The sequence below is a fragment of the Monodelphis domestica genome, chromosome 2, assembly GCF_027887165.1.
Source record: "Monodelphis domestica isolate mMonDom1 chromosome 2, mMonDom1.pri, whole genome shotgun sequence".
In the NCBI taxonomy this organism is placed as follows: domain Eukaryota; kingdom Metazoa; phylum Chordata; class Mammalia; order Didelphimorphia; family Didelphidae; genus Monodelphis; species Monodelphis domestica.
Window position 1 is genome coordinate 69,643,782 of NC_077228.1, and position 16,203 is coordinate 69,659,984.

Genomic DNA, 16,203 nt, shown 5'->3' on the forward strand with positions numbered 1-16,203 from the left:
CTTCAAAACTCCCTTTCTTTTATTCAAGACTGAGGAAGCAATATAATCAAATGCTTACAGATAGAAAACATTAAAGAAGACTTTTAATTTGCAATTAGAACTCTTTTGATGCTGACTGGAAATATGGAAAATAAATGCATTCACTGGGGTTGCTAGAAGGAGTCAGTGCCTATTTTCTTGACATTCAGACAGATACAATAACCAACATTTCCAAGAATAACAGAACAGTAATTGAATGAGTAATCATTTCCCACTGGGCTTAGAATGGCACCCATATTGGAGCTTCTGGAGCCTGTCTTTCTGAAAGAAATATTTGTTTCCCTAAGGCAGATGTCATATATTATAGGAGCCTATATGCCTTATTTTGTGTGTGTGTGTGTGTGTGTGTGTGTGTGTGTGTGTGTGTGTGTGTAAGGGAGTCTGAGGTTACTGGTTCTTTAATCTGATTTAATCAGTTGGTCTGTTGTAAAGATTTTTTCATGTTTGTGGTCTTTTTTTTTTTCCCTAAGGACTCTGCCCAGGAGAGTGTTATAACACGAGACATTCATCGAACATTTCCTGCACATGATCATTTCAAGGACACTGGAGGAGATGGTCAAGAATCCCTATATAAAATCTGCAAGGTACTGCCTCTCCATCCTGACTTTTCTTCTTTCTTACAAAACAAAAAAATAAAAGAGGACTGTTTTCCAAGTCCACATCTTGCATTCTGCAAATTTGTTCTATATTTAGAAATGGTTTTATTTCTTATTTGCAACTTTGGTCTGTATAATATTAATACTCAGTGACGGCATAATATTTTCATTATATTTTCCCTGTCCTACCCGTGTGCCCTCATGATCCTCTTGACTTGGAATCCTATTTTCTGTGAGCTGGAACACAGTATGGCTTGAAGTTTGCTTTGCCTTTATAATGAAGTTAACAGAAGGTTCTGTCAGTACTAACATAGAAAACCAAAAGGAAACACACAGAATTAGCAGCTGGTTCTCCCCTTCTGGAGTACATAAGGATATCAATAAGTTGGTCAATAAGTGTTTATTAAGCATTTATTATATGCCAGGATCTGTGCTAAAATGATGGGGATACAAAGAAAAGGGTAAAAACCAAACCCTGTTGCTGATTTTATTGCGGAAGACAAGGAGCACACAACTATGTAAATTCTCTCTCAGACTCTCTGTTTCTGTCTCTTTCTCTCCCTCCCTCCCCCCATTTCCCCCTCTACCTTCCCCCTCTTTCTCTCTGTCTCTTTGTCTCTGTCGGTTTCTTTGGTACTCTCTGGCTCTGTCTTTTTCTGTCTCTATCTGTTTTTATCTCTTTTTATCTCACTCCACGTGTATAGTAAATGTTGGAAACTGAACCATCCTAATTTTTTTTTAACCAGTAGCTAGAAAAGAGAAAAGATTAGGTTGACTCTCATTTCTGAAAACCTATGACTACTCTGATAATATTGCTTTCCCATGCCTTTTCTCCATTTCAACTAGATGTTTTTGTTACGCAGTGTCGCTTCCCTTTCATGGGTAGAATGCCTGCAGAAAAAACAATTTGCAAACTTTAAATTTTGATCTGCCTGGAAACCAAAGCTTCCTGTTCCTGCCAGCATTTTAATATAGTTGCATAGCCTGTGGCAATGTTTCTTTTTGCTGTCCTTCAAAAATCTCATTTCTTAAGACTATATAGCATGTACTAAATTATCTTCTTTATCCTCCAGTATATAGTGAAGGACACGTGATTTCCTTAGGTAGGGGAATTCCCATGGTGGGATTTGCCTCTGTGACTTCAATGATAAGTCCTAAAACATGCTAAGATACAGAAGTTGTGAATTGCCTAAATTTACCAGGATGGTCAGTGTCAGAGATGGAATTTGGATGCACATTTTCTGGACTGTAAACCTAGCACTTTATGTACTATTCCACAATGGCTTTTATAGAGAACAGTATCAATACAGAGTATCCTGAAATCCCCATAATAGCCAAAAGTTTTATTTTTCATCCCCTCAGACAGATGATCAAATTTACTAACAAATTGATTTTATTTAAAAGACTCACAAATTAAGCTTTTAATCAGTATAAACATGACCAAAAGTCAGGTAGCAGCAAGTTGGGGCAGGGGGAAAAGGGTACCTGAATTCATTAATTCATTCATCAGCTTATAAATAATCAAAATTTGGCATTTCTATTGAAATATGACCTTTCAGTGGTCAGTCAGTTGTACTTTTAGGCATAGTTTCCTTTCTGGATAGATGTTATTTTGTGTGTGTGTGTGTGTGTTGGTTTCTTTCATTCATCTTATACCAAAAACAAAAAACACAAAAAGCAATATAGAATAGTACAGTCATTCTCAAAGTGTGGTTGATGAACCCTGGAAATGCTTGAGACCCCTGAAGTAGGTATATGAAATCAATATTATTTTCATAATAATACTAAAACATTTTAATATCTACTGTAGTAAATAATGATCAAAATAATTCATATAAACAAAAGTTCTGGGTATCCTACTCAATAATTTTAAAGGTGTAAGTGGTCTTGAGATAAAAAACTTTGAGGGCCATTGGCATAGTAGATAAGAGCTAGCATCAAAGCTACCCTAAACCTGAGTTCAAGCCTTATTACCTTTGTCATATACTAGCTGTTGACCCGAGCTAGGCAAGTCATTTAGCCTCTTGCAGCTCTAAGCCACTTTCTAAGTCATAGAGAAGACGGTGACCTTCTCTGGCTCAGGAAGTTCCTCATTAATGGAATCATAGTTCCTTAGCCCTTATTCCTATTATGAGATTTTTAAAAAAATAATACTGGCATTTCTCCTCTAATGAAACCATTTTCCCTTGCCTTTTCCTTACTAGAGTTAAAGTATTTTGATATGATAGAAAATCATCCTTTGAAGATTAATTGAAGAATAATAAATAACATATTTATTAAATAAAAAACTTATGTGTAAGGTACTGTGCCACGCAATAGTGGTACAAATATAAAGAATGAAAAAATCCCTACTTTCAGTGCGTTTGTATTGTAGATAAATGCATATAAATACAGAGGGTATAAATATCAAGAAAATAAACCAAACACATACAAAGTAGTTGAATGCCAAATGGTTTGGAAAGGAGGGCACTAGTAGGTGGTGAGATCAGATCAATCTTCCTGTAGAAGATGGTGTTTGAGCTGTATCTTAAAGCAAGAAAAACACAGAGATAGAGTATATCATTAGCTCAGGGAATGGTCAGTGCAACAGTATAATGAGAGCAGAAGGAGTGCCTCCACTTGCAACATTCTGTGATATAGAATATATGTGTCTGATAGGAAGATATAGCCACCTTTTCATGTTTCTCTTGATCTTTGTGTTTGGATATCAAACTTCCCATTTAGTTCTGGTCTTTTCTTTACAAATACTTGGAAATCTTCTATTTTGTTGAATGCCCAAACTTTCCCCTGGAAGTATATAGTCTGTTTTGATGGGTAGGTGATCCTTGGTTAAAGACCCAATTCTCTTGCCTTTCTGAATATCATATTCCAAGCCTTGTGTTCCTTTAGTTTGGAAGCTGCCAGATCTTATGTGATCCTGATTGGGGTTCCTTGATATCTGAATTGTCTTTTTTTGGCTTCTTGTAAAAATTTTTCCTTAGCTTGGAAGCTCTTAAATTTGGCAATTATATTCCTGGGGGTTGTCTTTTGAGGATTTAGTGCAGAGGGTGCTCTGTGAACTCTTTTAATGTCTATTTTGCCCACTTGTTCAAGAACATCAGGGAAGTTTTCTTGGATAATTTCTTGTAGTATGATTTCAATGTTTCTGTTTATTTCTGGGTTTTCAGGTAGACCAGTGATTCTCAAATTGTCTCTTCTTGACCTATTTTCTTGGTTAGTCATCTTCTTAGTGAGATATTTCATGTTTTCTTCTATTTTGTCAATCTTTTGATTTTGCTTTATTAATTCTTGCTGTTTTATGAGATCATTGGCTTCTAATTGCCCAATTCTCGTCTTTAAAGACTGGTTTTCTGCTATAATCTTTTGATTTTCCTTCTCAGTTTGGTCTATCCTGCTTTTCATGGCTTCCAGCTGTTTAATTTTGGTCTCTAATTTATTTATCATTTCATTTGATTTCTATGCTTCTTTCTCCAATTGGGAGTTCCTGTCTTTTAAACTGTTATTTTCTCTTTGAACTATTTCCCACTTTTCTTGCCAATATTCTTCCATCTTTTTCATAAGCTCTGATTTAAATTCTTCAAGAGCTTTTGCCCAATTTCCATTTATTTTTTTTGGAAGGCTTAGATGCATTTATTTGTTCAACTTCTTCTGTCATTTCCTCTGTAGTCTGGATTCTTCCTCCATAAAAATTATCCAGGATCAAAGCCTTCTTCTTGTTCTTCTTGGTGTTGAGAATTTGTTTTTCCTGGGCATTGTTTACCATCATTATTTTTTTCCTTCCCTTCCAGTCCGAAGTTTGAGTGAGGAGGGTAGGCTCTTGGTGTATGGGGCTAAGGAGTGAGGTTTTTTAACTGAGGCCATGCCTCTCATCTCTGGAGCTTCTATTGTTTGCCGCCCTTCTCTTTGCTATCTCCACACCCCAGGTCTGTAGTCTTCCTCCTGTTGGGGTCTCCAATCTAGCTGCTCTCAGGGGTAGGCCTTAGAGGTGCCCCTTGCTTGCTCACTGATTCTCTTGCTGGCTGGCTCTGAATCTAGCATACTGGCTCTGAAGGTGGGGTGGGGGAGGGTAGATCAGCTTGCGTTTTGGTAGAAGCTATTTCACCCCTTTCTAGTGTGGAAATGCCCAAATTCCAGGTATATTCAGCTGCTCCCTACTGTAGAGACCCTTTGTTCATATGAATTCAGTTTTCTTGGCCTTTTTAGGTAGTCTATATCAGTAGGCAATGTGGAGAGGTATATTCCTGCTTCTAAACTAACCATGTTTACCCGGAAAACCCTAGGTGGATTTTATTTTAAAATTACCTTTAGTAATATCCCTACTTGCCCTCATTAATTGAGTTGGCTTGGAATTTAAATACTGGCAAAAAAAGATCTCTGAAGAATGTAGCATTTTTGGAATTGGATCATTGCTACTTTATTCCCTTGGTTTTTTGAGAAAAATTCTGGTCATTATGAAGGATAATAACACGATTATGAATGTATTCTTCTGAGAGATCTTTTTATATAAGGATGTGTCATCCAGAGCTAGAAATATACAAGTATTTAAAACTTAAGAGCATACTGACCTCTCTCTAGAAGGCAATAATCATGATGTTTAAGAAAAAAAAAGATACTCCATGATTTGATCAAAAAATTTATGACATCTCGCCCGACCGATCTCAAACGATAAGCTCCTAAGGCGCCGAAATTCAAAACGATCAACAGCACAGACCCTGGGAACCCTCCTCCTGGACCTGGACCCAGATCAAAAGGTACGGCTCCCCTTAAAAGCCAGAACCCGAGATCCCTCGGACCTCAGGGGTAGGAGCGCAGAGTCCAAGGCTCCCGGAAGCCGCAGCCCGGCCGGGCTCAGAGAGCAGAACCCTCAGGGCCTTCTACAGTCCCGGTGAAAGTTACTGCCTGGGGCTTCTGCTGCAGAGAGCTGGTCGAAACAACAGCAACCCTCAGGGCGGGCAAGACAGCCTCACGGGCTGGATCCTGCTATCCAAGTCTCAGTGAAAGTCCTTGCCCTAGAGCTTGGGAAAGCTGCAGCCCATCCCCCCGCAGGCCGAGGAAACAGCCTCACGGCCAGCGATTCTGAAGGCAACTTCCGGAAAGCGAGCTGGGGGGAGAGTGTGGTCTCGTGGTCCGACCCTTCCATTCCAGTTCCAGTGAGGCATATTCAGTTTAACCCAGGGAAAGCTCATAGACAATCAGCCCAGGACTAAAGCCTCTGATCACCAGACAGAGACAAGAAAAACTAATCCTCCACATTCAGAAATGGCAAACTCCACAGAACCACAGAAGCCCCAAAATACCAAGAAAAATAAGAAGAAAGGGGCGACTTTGGACACATTCTATGGAGCCAAAATACAAAATACAGAGCAGACAGAAGATAATATAAAAGAAAATGCTCCAAAACCTTCCAAAGGAAATGGAAACTCTCCACAAACCTATGAAGAATTTGAATCAGAAATGACCAAAAAGATGGAAGCCTTCTGGGAGGAAAAGTTGGAAATAATGCAAAAGAAATTCACGCATCTACAAAACCAGTTTGACCAAACTGTAAAAGAAAACCAGGCTTTAAAGGCCAGAATCAGGCAGCTGGAAGACAACGATCGTGTAAAAGAGCAAGAATCAATAAAGCAAAGCCAAAATACCAAGAAATTAGAAGAGAACATAAAATATCTCACCGACAAGGTGATAGATCTGGAAAATAGGGGGAGAAGGGATAATTTAAGAATAATTGGACTCCCAGAAAAGCCAGAAATAAACACCAAACTGGACATGGTGATACAAGATATCATCAAAGAAAATTGCCCCGAGATTCTAGAACAAGGGGGCAATACAGCCACTGACAGAGCTCACAGAACACCTTCTACACTAAACCCCCAAAAGACAACTCCCAGGAATGTAATTGCCAAATTCCAAAGCTATCAAACAAAAGAAAAAATCCTACAGGAAGCCAGAAAAAGACAATTTAGATATAAAGGAATGCCAATCAGGGTCACCCAAGACCTTGCAAGTTCTACTCTGAATGATCGTAAGGCATGGAACATGATCTTCAGAAAGGCAAGAGAGCTGGGTCTCCAACCAAGAATCAGCTACTCAGCAAAACTGACTATATACTTCCAAGGGAAAGTATGGGCATTCAACAAAATAGAAGACTTCCAACTTTTTGCAAAGAAAAGACCAGAGCTCTGTGGAAAGTTTGATACCGAAAATCAAAGAGCAAGGAATACCTGAAAAGGTAAATATTAAGGAAAGGGGAAAATGTTATCTTCTTCTTTTACTCAAACTCTCTTCTATAAGGACTACATTTATATCAACCTATGTATACTAACATGTGGGGAAAATGTAATGTATAAATAGGGGGTAAAGAAAGACCAAATAGAATAATCATTCTCACACAAAGATTCACATGGGAAGGGGAGGGGAAGAAAACTCCTATAAGAAGGAGAGGAAGAGAGGGGGGCTGTTACTTAAACCTCAATCTCAGGGAAATCAGCTCTGAGAGGGAAAAACATCCAGATCCATTGGGATCTTGAATTCTATCTTACCCAACAAGGGTAAGGAGAAGGGAAAACCAAGGGGGGGAGGGGGAGAGGGAGAACAAAAAGGGAGGGAAAGAGAGGGGGGAGGGGGAGGGAACAAAAAGGGAGGGACTAAAAAGGGAAACATCAAGGGAGGGGACAAGGGGGACTGTTTCAAAGTAAATCACTGGACTAAAAGGTAGAGCCGAAGAAGAAAAGGTTAGAATTAGGGAAGGCAATCAAAATGCCAGGGAGTCCACAAATGACAATCATAACTTTGAACGTGAATGGGATGAACTCACCCATAAAACGTAGACGAATAGCAGAATGGATTAGAATCCAAAACCCTACCATATGTTGTCTTCAAGAAACACACATGAGGCGGGTTGACACCCACAAGGTCAGAATTAAAGGATGGAGTAAGACCTTCTGGGCTTCAACTGATAGAAAGAAGGCAGGAGTGGTAATCATGATATCTGATAAAGCCAATGCAAAAATAGACCTGATCAAAAGGGATAGGGAAGGTAATTATATTTTGTTAAAAGGGACTATAGACTATAGACAAGACAAGAAAAAGTCCCCAGGGCCTGATGGATTCACCTGTGAATTCTATCAAACATTCAGAGAACAGTTAATCCCAATACTATACAAACTATTTGACATAATAAGCAAAGAGGGAGTTCTGCCAAACTCCTTTTACGACACAAACATGGTACTGATTCCAAAACCAGGCAGGTCAAAAACAGAGTAAGAAAACTATAGGCCAATCTCCCTAATGAATATAGATGCAAAAATCTTAAATAGGATACTAGCAAAAAGACTCCAGCAAGTGATCAGAAGGATCATTCACCATGATCAAGTAGGATTCATACCAGGGATGCAGGGCTGGTTCAACATTAGGAAAACCATCCACATAATTGACCACATCAACAAGCAAACTAGCAAGAATCACATGATTATTTCAATAGATGCAGAAAAAGCCTTTGATAAAATACAACACCCATTCCTATTAAAAACACTAGAAAGCATAGGAATAGAAGGGTCATTCCTAAAAATGATAAACAGTATATATCTAAAACCAACAGCTAATATCATCTGCAATGGGGATAAACTAGATGCATTCCCAATAAGATCAGGAGTGAAACAAGGATGCCCATTATCACCTCTACTATTTGACATTGTACTAGAAACACTAGCAGTAGCAATTAGAGAAGAAAAAGAAATTGAAGGCATCAAAATAGGCAAGGAGGAGACCAAGTTATCACTCTTTGCGGATGACATGATGGTCTACTTAAAGAATCCTAGAGATTCAACCAAAAAGCTAATTGAAATAATCAACAACTTTAGCAAAGTTGCAGGATACAAAATAAACCCACATAAATCATCAGCTTTTCTATATATCTCCAACACAGCTCAGCAGCAAGAACTAGAAAGAGAAATCCCATTCAAAATCACCTTAGACAAAATAAAATACCTAGGAATCTACCTCCCAAGACAAACACAGGAACTATATGAACACAACTACAAAACACTCACCACACAACTAAAACTAGACTTGAACAAATGGAAAAACATTAACTGCTCATGGATAGGACGAGCCAATATAATAAAAATGACCATCCTACCCAAACTTATTTATCTATTTAGTGCCATACCCATTGAACTACCAAAATACTTCTTCACTGATTTAGAAAAAAACCATAACAAAGTTCATTTGGAAGAACAAAAGATCAAGGATATCCAGGGAAATAATGAAAAAAAACACATATGATAGGGGCCTTGCAGTCCCTGACCTAAAACTATATTACAAAGCAGCAGTCATCAAAACAATTTGGTACTGGCTAAGAAACAGAAAGGAAGATCAGTGGAATAGACTGGGGGAAAGCGACCTCAGCAAGACAGTATACGATAAACCCAAAGATCCCAGCTTTTGGGACAAAAATCCACTATTCGATAAAAACTGCTGGGAAAATTGGAAGACAGTGTGGGAGAGACTAGGAATAGATCAACACCTCACACCCTACACCAAGATAAATTCAAAATGGGTGAGTGACTTAAACATAAAGAAGGAAACCATAAGTAAATTGGGTAAACACAGAATAGTATACATGTCAGACCTTTGGGAGGGGAAAGGCTTTAAAACCAAGCAAGATATAGAAAGAATCACAAAATGTAAAATAAATAATTTTGACTACATCAAACTAAAAAGCTTTTGTACAAACAAAACCAATATAACTAAAATCAGAAGGGAAACAACAAATTGGGAAAAAATCTTCATAGAAACCTCTGACAAAGGTTTAATTACTCATATTTATAATGAGCTAAATCAATTGTACAAAAAATCAAGCCATTCTCCAATTGATAAATGGGCAAGGGAAATGGATAGGCAGTTCTCAGATAAAGAAATCAAAACTATTAACAAGCACATGAAGAAGTGTTCTACATCTCTTATAATCAGAGAGATGCAAATCAAAACAACTCTGAGGTATCACCTCACACCTAGCAGATTGGCTAACATAACAGCAAAGGAAAGTAATGAATGCTGGAGGGGATGTGGCAAAGTAGGGACATTAATTCATTGCTGGTGGAGCTGTGAACTGATCCAACCATTCTGGAGGGCAATTTGGAACTATGCCCAAAGGGTGCTAAAAGAATATCTACCCTTTGACCCAGCCATAGCACTGCTGGGTCTGTACCCCAAAGAGATAATGGACACAAAGACTTGTACAAAAATATTCATAGCTGCGCTCTTTGTGGTGGCCCAAAACTGGAAAATGAGGGGATGCCCATCAATTGGGGAATGGCTGAACAAACTGTGGTATATGTTGGTGATGGAGTACTATTGTGCTAAAAGGAATAATAAAGTGGAGAAGTTCCATGGAGACTGGAACAACCTCCAGGAAGTGATGCAGAGCGAGAGGAGCAGAACCAGGAGAACATTGTACACAGAGACTAATACACTGTGGTATAATCGAACGTAATGGACTTCTCCATTAGTGGCGGTGTAATGTCCCTGAACAACTTACAGGGATCCAGGAGAAAAAAACACCATTCATAAGCAAAGGATAAACTATGGGAGTGGAAACACCGAGAAAAAGCAACTGCCTGAATACAGAGGTTGAGGGGACATGACAGAGGATAGACTCTAAATGAACACTCTAATGCAAATACTATCAACAAAGCAATGGGTTCAAATCAAGAAAACATCTAATGCCCAGTGGACTTACACGTCGGCTATGGGGGGTGGGGGGGGGAGGAAAAGAAAATGATCTATGTCTTTAACGAATAATGCTTGGAAATGATCAAATAAAATATATTTTAAAAAAAATAAAAGAAAAAGAAAAAGAAAAACAGAAAAAAAATTTATGACATCTCTAATAGAGAGTAAAATTATTTTAAAGAAATTTTCTATTTAGGATTGTCTTTTTTAAATTTCTTACCTTCTGTCTTAGAATCAATACTAATATTGGTTTCAAAGCAGAAGGGTAGTGAGGGCTAGACCTTGGAGGTTAAGTGACTTGCCCAGGGACACAGCTAGGTAGTTTCCAAGGCCAAATCTGAACCCAGGACCTTCAATCTCCAGAGCTGGCTTTCTATCTACTTTGGGTGGCTCAGTGGAAGGACTACTAGTCCTTTAGTCAGGATAATTTATCTTCTTGAGCTCAGATATGGTCTCAGAAATTTGATAACTATATGAACTGAGGCAAGTCACATAACTCTGTTTTCCTTGGTTTCCTCATTTGTAAATGATCTGGAGAAGGAAATGGCAAACCACTTAAGTATCTTTGCCAAAAACAAAAAACTCAAATGGCTCACAAAAAATTGGCCCTGACTGAAAATTGATTGTACAACAACAAGGACAACATCTCAATTATTGGGGCAGCTGTGCAGTGAATGTAATGTTGGAGTGTATGTATGTATGTATGGGGTGTAGAATTTGAGTTCAAATGTGGCCTCAGACACTTAATAGCTGTGTGTCCCTAGGCAAGTTGTTTAACCCTGTTTGCCTCAGTTTCTTTATCTGTAAAATGAACTGGAGAAGGAAATGCCAAACCATTCCAATGTCTTTGCCAAGAAAAGTCTGAATGGGGTCACAAATAGGCAGACATGACAAAACCACTGAACAGCAAAAACAACGAAAACAGGAATGGTCACTACCAAACCAGATTTGTGGTGGCCCATGATCCTGTGTACAGTGTTCTTGGAATGAGCAAGAAGGTATTGGGAGAATTCCAATTATATAATGTCTGGAATATAGCTCTAGTTTTAAGGTTGGAAGAGTGACACTGGAGTTGAGAAAAGTTTTTTATGAGCCCTGGTGAAATAAGAAATGATCTGAGCTGTCAGATAAGAGAGAAGACTGTTAAAAACTTGCTGTCATGTTTTAATGGGGCTGTCAATTCTAGTTTCTTCTCTTAATCTCATCTTCTGACTAAAAGGAAATCAAGATGGTTCAAAGCTTCTTCTGTTGTCATGAATTTGTGTGAGGAAGTTGAAAATCTTAAGTCAAAAAATTTAGGGCTGAAAATAGTAACAAGAATTTGAAGAAGTTTTCTGCAGCTATTAAATGGCTAGGTCTAGCTTTTTGCTTCAGATTTTTGCTAAGCCAGTTACACATATCAAAATAGTACTCTGGGAGATAGGCAAGAAGGAGCAACTCTCTGATTTGCAGTTTTGTTTTATTTTTTATTTTACCAACTGAGTGGATCCTTGCTAAAACGAGTCATTAAAAAAAAAAAAAGCCTCACTTTCTTATCTTTGTAACAACTCTAAGACAGAAGGGCAGGGGCTGGGGAAACGCAGTTAAGTGACTTGCCCACATCACTTATACAGCTAGGAAGAGTCTGAGCCCAGATTTGAGACCAGGTCCTCCCGACTCCGGGCTTCTTAGCTGCCCCAAATGTGACTCATCATAAAAGAAGTTTCTATGCAACTTGGGACAAGTCATTTCTGACAAAACAAAAAACTTAATGCATCTTATAATGTTACCAGTTTATAGTACCAACAGTTGTAGCACATATAAAGCACTCTATATTTCTATGAACTATGTACTGCTATTAATATTATACTATTTGGAATATGGATAAACTGAGGCCCAGAGGACTTAAGTGACTTTCTCTCACAGCCATATAGCTTCTTAGAGCCTCAGGTTTTCTCACTCTAAGCCCAATGTTTTTCCTGGCATTTCAAGTTCTCTCTTCTTCTATGTTAAGTGTTGGTTATTTGTTTTATGACGAGTGCTCTGATGGCCCTCTGCTGTCATTTTGAAGATTTTTGCCTAATTGTCTTCATTAGGTTCATATGATTGTGACAGCAAACAATGGGGTAGCGTTTCCTGGTCTATTTTCAGGCTTACACCTCTTCATGAGGAAACATCAGTCCAGTTTTTCAAAGCAATCAGCAAAAATATTGTTCTCCACAGCATAGATTGAAGTGACCTGTCATGTACCATTTAATCTGAAGCATGTTGCTTTTTCTCATTTTCTGATCAAAGTAACTATTTCTTGAAAAAGAGGCTACCACTGTGACTTTAATAGTGGGAACTGAATATATTTCAAGGAAATCAATAACTTGTTTTTTTAGGTTAATAATTTGATTGTGCAAGGGTTTGAAAGAACAAAACAAAAATAAACCCACCTTTCTTTCTCTAAATATGTTCTTTTAGCATACTATATTTAGTCTTTGCTACAAAGCTAAAAGTTGCATTTCTAGCAATGACACTGTTGAGTGGGCTTCATGATTCTAAAATATGCAAATCAATATTGGTTTTTCTAGCTTCAAATATAATTACAAAATTTACTTGCCTCATTTATACTTTTGTATCTCAACTTAGCATTTCTAGCAATAGGTATGAATTATTTTTCACCTCATTGATTTTTTATTTTGGTTCTTTGTCGACCTGATTAATATAGATCTCGCACCAGGGGCACTTAAATGTCCTTGAGTCTGATAGCAGTAGTTGCTACACATCAAAAAGCATTCGTGACCATTTATCCTTTCCTATTGCCCACCTCAGATGTCACTTAGTGTCACCAGGATATGAACCTCCTCCTCTTGTTAATATAGTTGGATCTTGTACAGCTCTATCCCTTATATCTCTAAGGTCTATATAGCAATCTGTTAGTGTGTTGGATAATTTAGTCCATTAACAAATTGGCACTTCTTACTTAACTAATTAGCTCAAATCTTTCATCCAAATTCATTAAATATTAATTATCCAAAGAACTTGAGAGAGCCTATTTTCCATTTATTAATCAATCAAGTATTTATTATATACTGTGTGCCAGGCACAGTCCCAGTCATTGGAAATAAAAGTGCAAAGAACACAAGCATCCCTATTCCCACAGAGCTTATATTCTAGTGGAAGACACAATAACACATTTTAAAAAGCATTAATTAAAAAAACATTTAAAAATACATAAATAAATTCAGAGGTATACCAAATAGTTAGATGGAAGAATGGCAGGAAGGGAGGGAGGGCAGTAGAAATTGTGAATCATCAAGAAAGACCTACTGAAGATAATGATTGTTATACAACAACTTAAAGGAGTAATTACTCTTATTTTTAGGTTTAAATAAATATGAATATACACACAGTGTCCCAATAAATCTTAGTAAGGTTTTAAAGAGTATTTTTGATATGGCAATGTCTCCACCAAACTTATCTCCAACCCCCAAAAGAAGTAGTACACTTCTGTACACTTGTCTGGAACCTTGGTCTTAAATCATTTACCTCATTTCAGACAATAATTTAAAGTCAATTAAATATCTTCATTTTTCTTTTCAGGATTAGTGAGCCCTTTCTCATCTTTTCTTTAGTAAACACAGGAAGCAACCGTTTATAGATTTTATTGCTAACTCCTCACAAACCTTTTATACAGTTGTTTTTTTAAAAAGGACTTCCTCAAAATAACTCTGAAGACAATAACTCTCATGAGAAAAAAGTCCTTCCTCACCTTCTCTTTTGGTTGCATAGATTCATCCTAGATCTTTGTGGATCACAGATAAACATACCTCTCCATTTACTGAGGTAGAGGTACTTCATTCACAGTGTCATTTTTTCAACTGGTTTTTCATAGATCCTTTCATGGTTCACAGATAAGTAACACACCAGGTCGTGTCTGTAGGTAGAAGTGCTTAACATCAGCCTATTTTTTCAATTTTTCTTGAATTTGTCAGTCTATTTTTATCTTTTCTTGGCAATATATTGATCTCTTAAAGCTATATAGTAACAATAGCTGTAACTCTGATATAGATGATTTAAACAGGAATTAAATTTGGTTATTGGGCTCTGCAAAAACAATATTAGTTGAAACACTATTAAATGAGTAACTAATTTAAGGTTGAATCTTATGAATGGGGGTTATATTCTTGGTGGCCAAGGGGCTTTAGTAAGACCCAGGAGTATAAATTGGAAATGATATGCCTCTAAGTAGGTAGAATTCATCCGGGCCATAGAATGTTAGCTTGACCTGGGTTGGATGAGTTTCCAGCAATTAGCCAAACTCTAAAATTCTAAAGCCTTATTTTAACACTGATTTTCATTTTAATGTCAGTAATTATTTGTTTAAGCTGAAAAACCTTGGCTTAGTCAAAGTGATTCTCTTTTAACCAAAACATCTAGTAATTATTAAGGAGCTTTGTTGGTCAGGTAGATTCCAGGTCCAGGGATGGCCATGAATAAACTTGGCACTATATTGAATTCCCCTACTTTGGCTGGTGATTCTCCTATGGTTGAGATTTGGTCAACACTGGTTGCCAGCAAAACATCACAGGAAATCTTTCTTGTGGTAGGGATTTCTACAAGTTATTCTCACTTGGTGAGGAAGACTCCCTCCTCTTCCCATTAAAAAAAAAAAAGGCCTTACTTTCTTTTTTAGAATCAACATTAAGTCTTGATTCCAAGACAGACGAGTTGTAAAGGCTGGCCAGTTGTGGTTAAGTGACTTGTTCAGCTTCACACAGCCAGGAGTTGTCTGAAGTCAGAATTGAACCCATGACCTCCCATCCCCAAGTCTGGTTCTCTATCCACTGAGCCCTTCCATGAAGTTCATGGTCTAACAAGGGAAAATAATGAAATTAATAGACTTTAATTAATCGACTTTATTTAACTGAATATATGTGGCATCTCCTTATGGAATGTAAGGTCCTTCAGGGCAGGGGCTGTTTCTTTGCTTCCTTTAAAAAAACCCCAAAACTTCTCCATTAGTGGCGGTGTAATGTCCCTGAACAACTTACAGGGATCCAGGAGAAAAAAACACCATTCATAAGCAAAGGATAAACTATGGGAGTGGAAACACCGAGAAAAAGCAACTGCCTGAATACAGAGGTTGAGGGGACATGACAGAGGATAGACTCTAAATGAACACTCTAATGCAAATACTATCAACAAAGCAATGGGTTCAAATCAAGAAAACATCTAATGCCCAGTGGACTTACGCGTCGGCTATGGGGGGTGGGGGGGGGAGGAAAAGAAAATGATCTATGTCTTTAACGAATAATGCTTGGAAATGATCAAATAAAATATATTAAAAAAAAAAAAAACCCAAAAACCTTTACCTTCGAAATCTTAGAATCTATACTATGTATTGTTTCCAAGCAGAAGAGCTTTAAGGGGTAGGCAATTGAAGTTAAGTGGCATGCCCAAGGCACACAGCTAGGAAGCATATGAGGTCATATTTGAACCCAGGACTTCTCATCTCTAGGCTTAGCTCTCTATCCACTGAGCCACCTAGCTGTCCAAGAATTAAACAATGTGTGATTGATGTTATTTTCTAACTTTATTGGTTAGCCTAATGACAACCATTAATTAAGCACTGGGAATAGATACAAAGAAAGTCAAACACAAAAACAAACCATCAACAACAACCCCAAAACAACCCAGAAAACCTCAAGCCAGTGTTTACTGGGGAAACAAGCTGTAGACAACTACATACAAAATAACTGGGAGAGAATCAGCAGAAGGAAGTCATGAGCATTCTGGTATAGCAGAGTTCTGGCAGAAGGAGGTTTTTAGCTGGGATCGGGAGGAAGGCAGGGAAGTGAGGAGACAAAGA

The 16,203-nt window shown here is 37.8% G+C and overlaps 1 protein-coding gene across 5 annotated transcripts in view; it reads left to right on the plus strand.

The window, feature by feature from the left end:
- The window catches only part of RABGAP1L (RAB GTPase activating protein 1 like), a 705,349-nt gene that overhangs the window by 413,036 nt on the left and 276,110 nt on the right, over positions 1–16,203 (plus strand). For all 5 annotated transcript variants that reach the window (XM_007480823.3, XM_056815570.1, XM_056815569.1 and 2 more), the window contains one exon: positions 510–623. In XM_007480823.3, the coding sequence (XP_007480885.1) occupies positions 510–623 (114 nt within the window). The remainder of the gene's footprint in view (positions 1–509; positions 624–16,203) is intronic.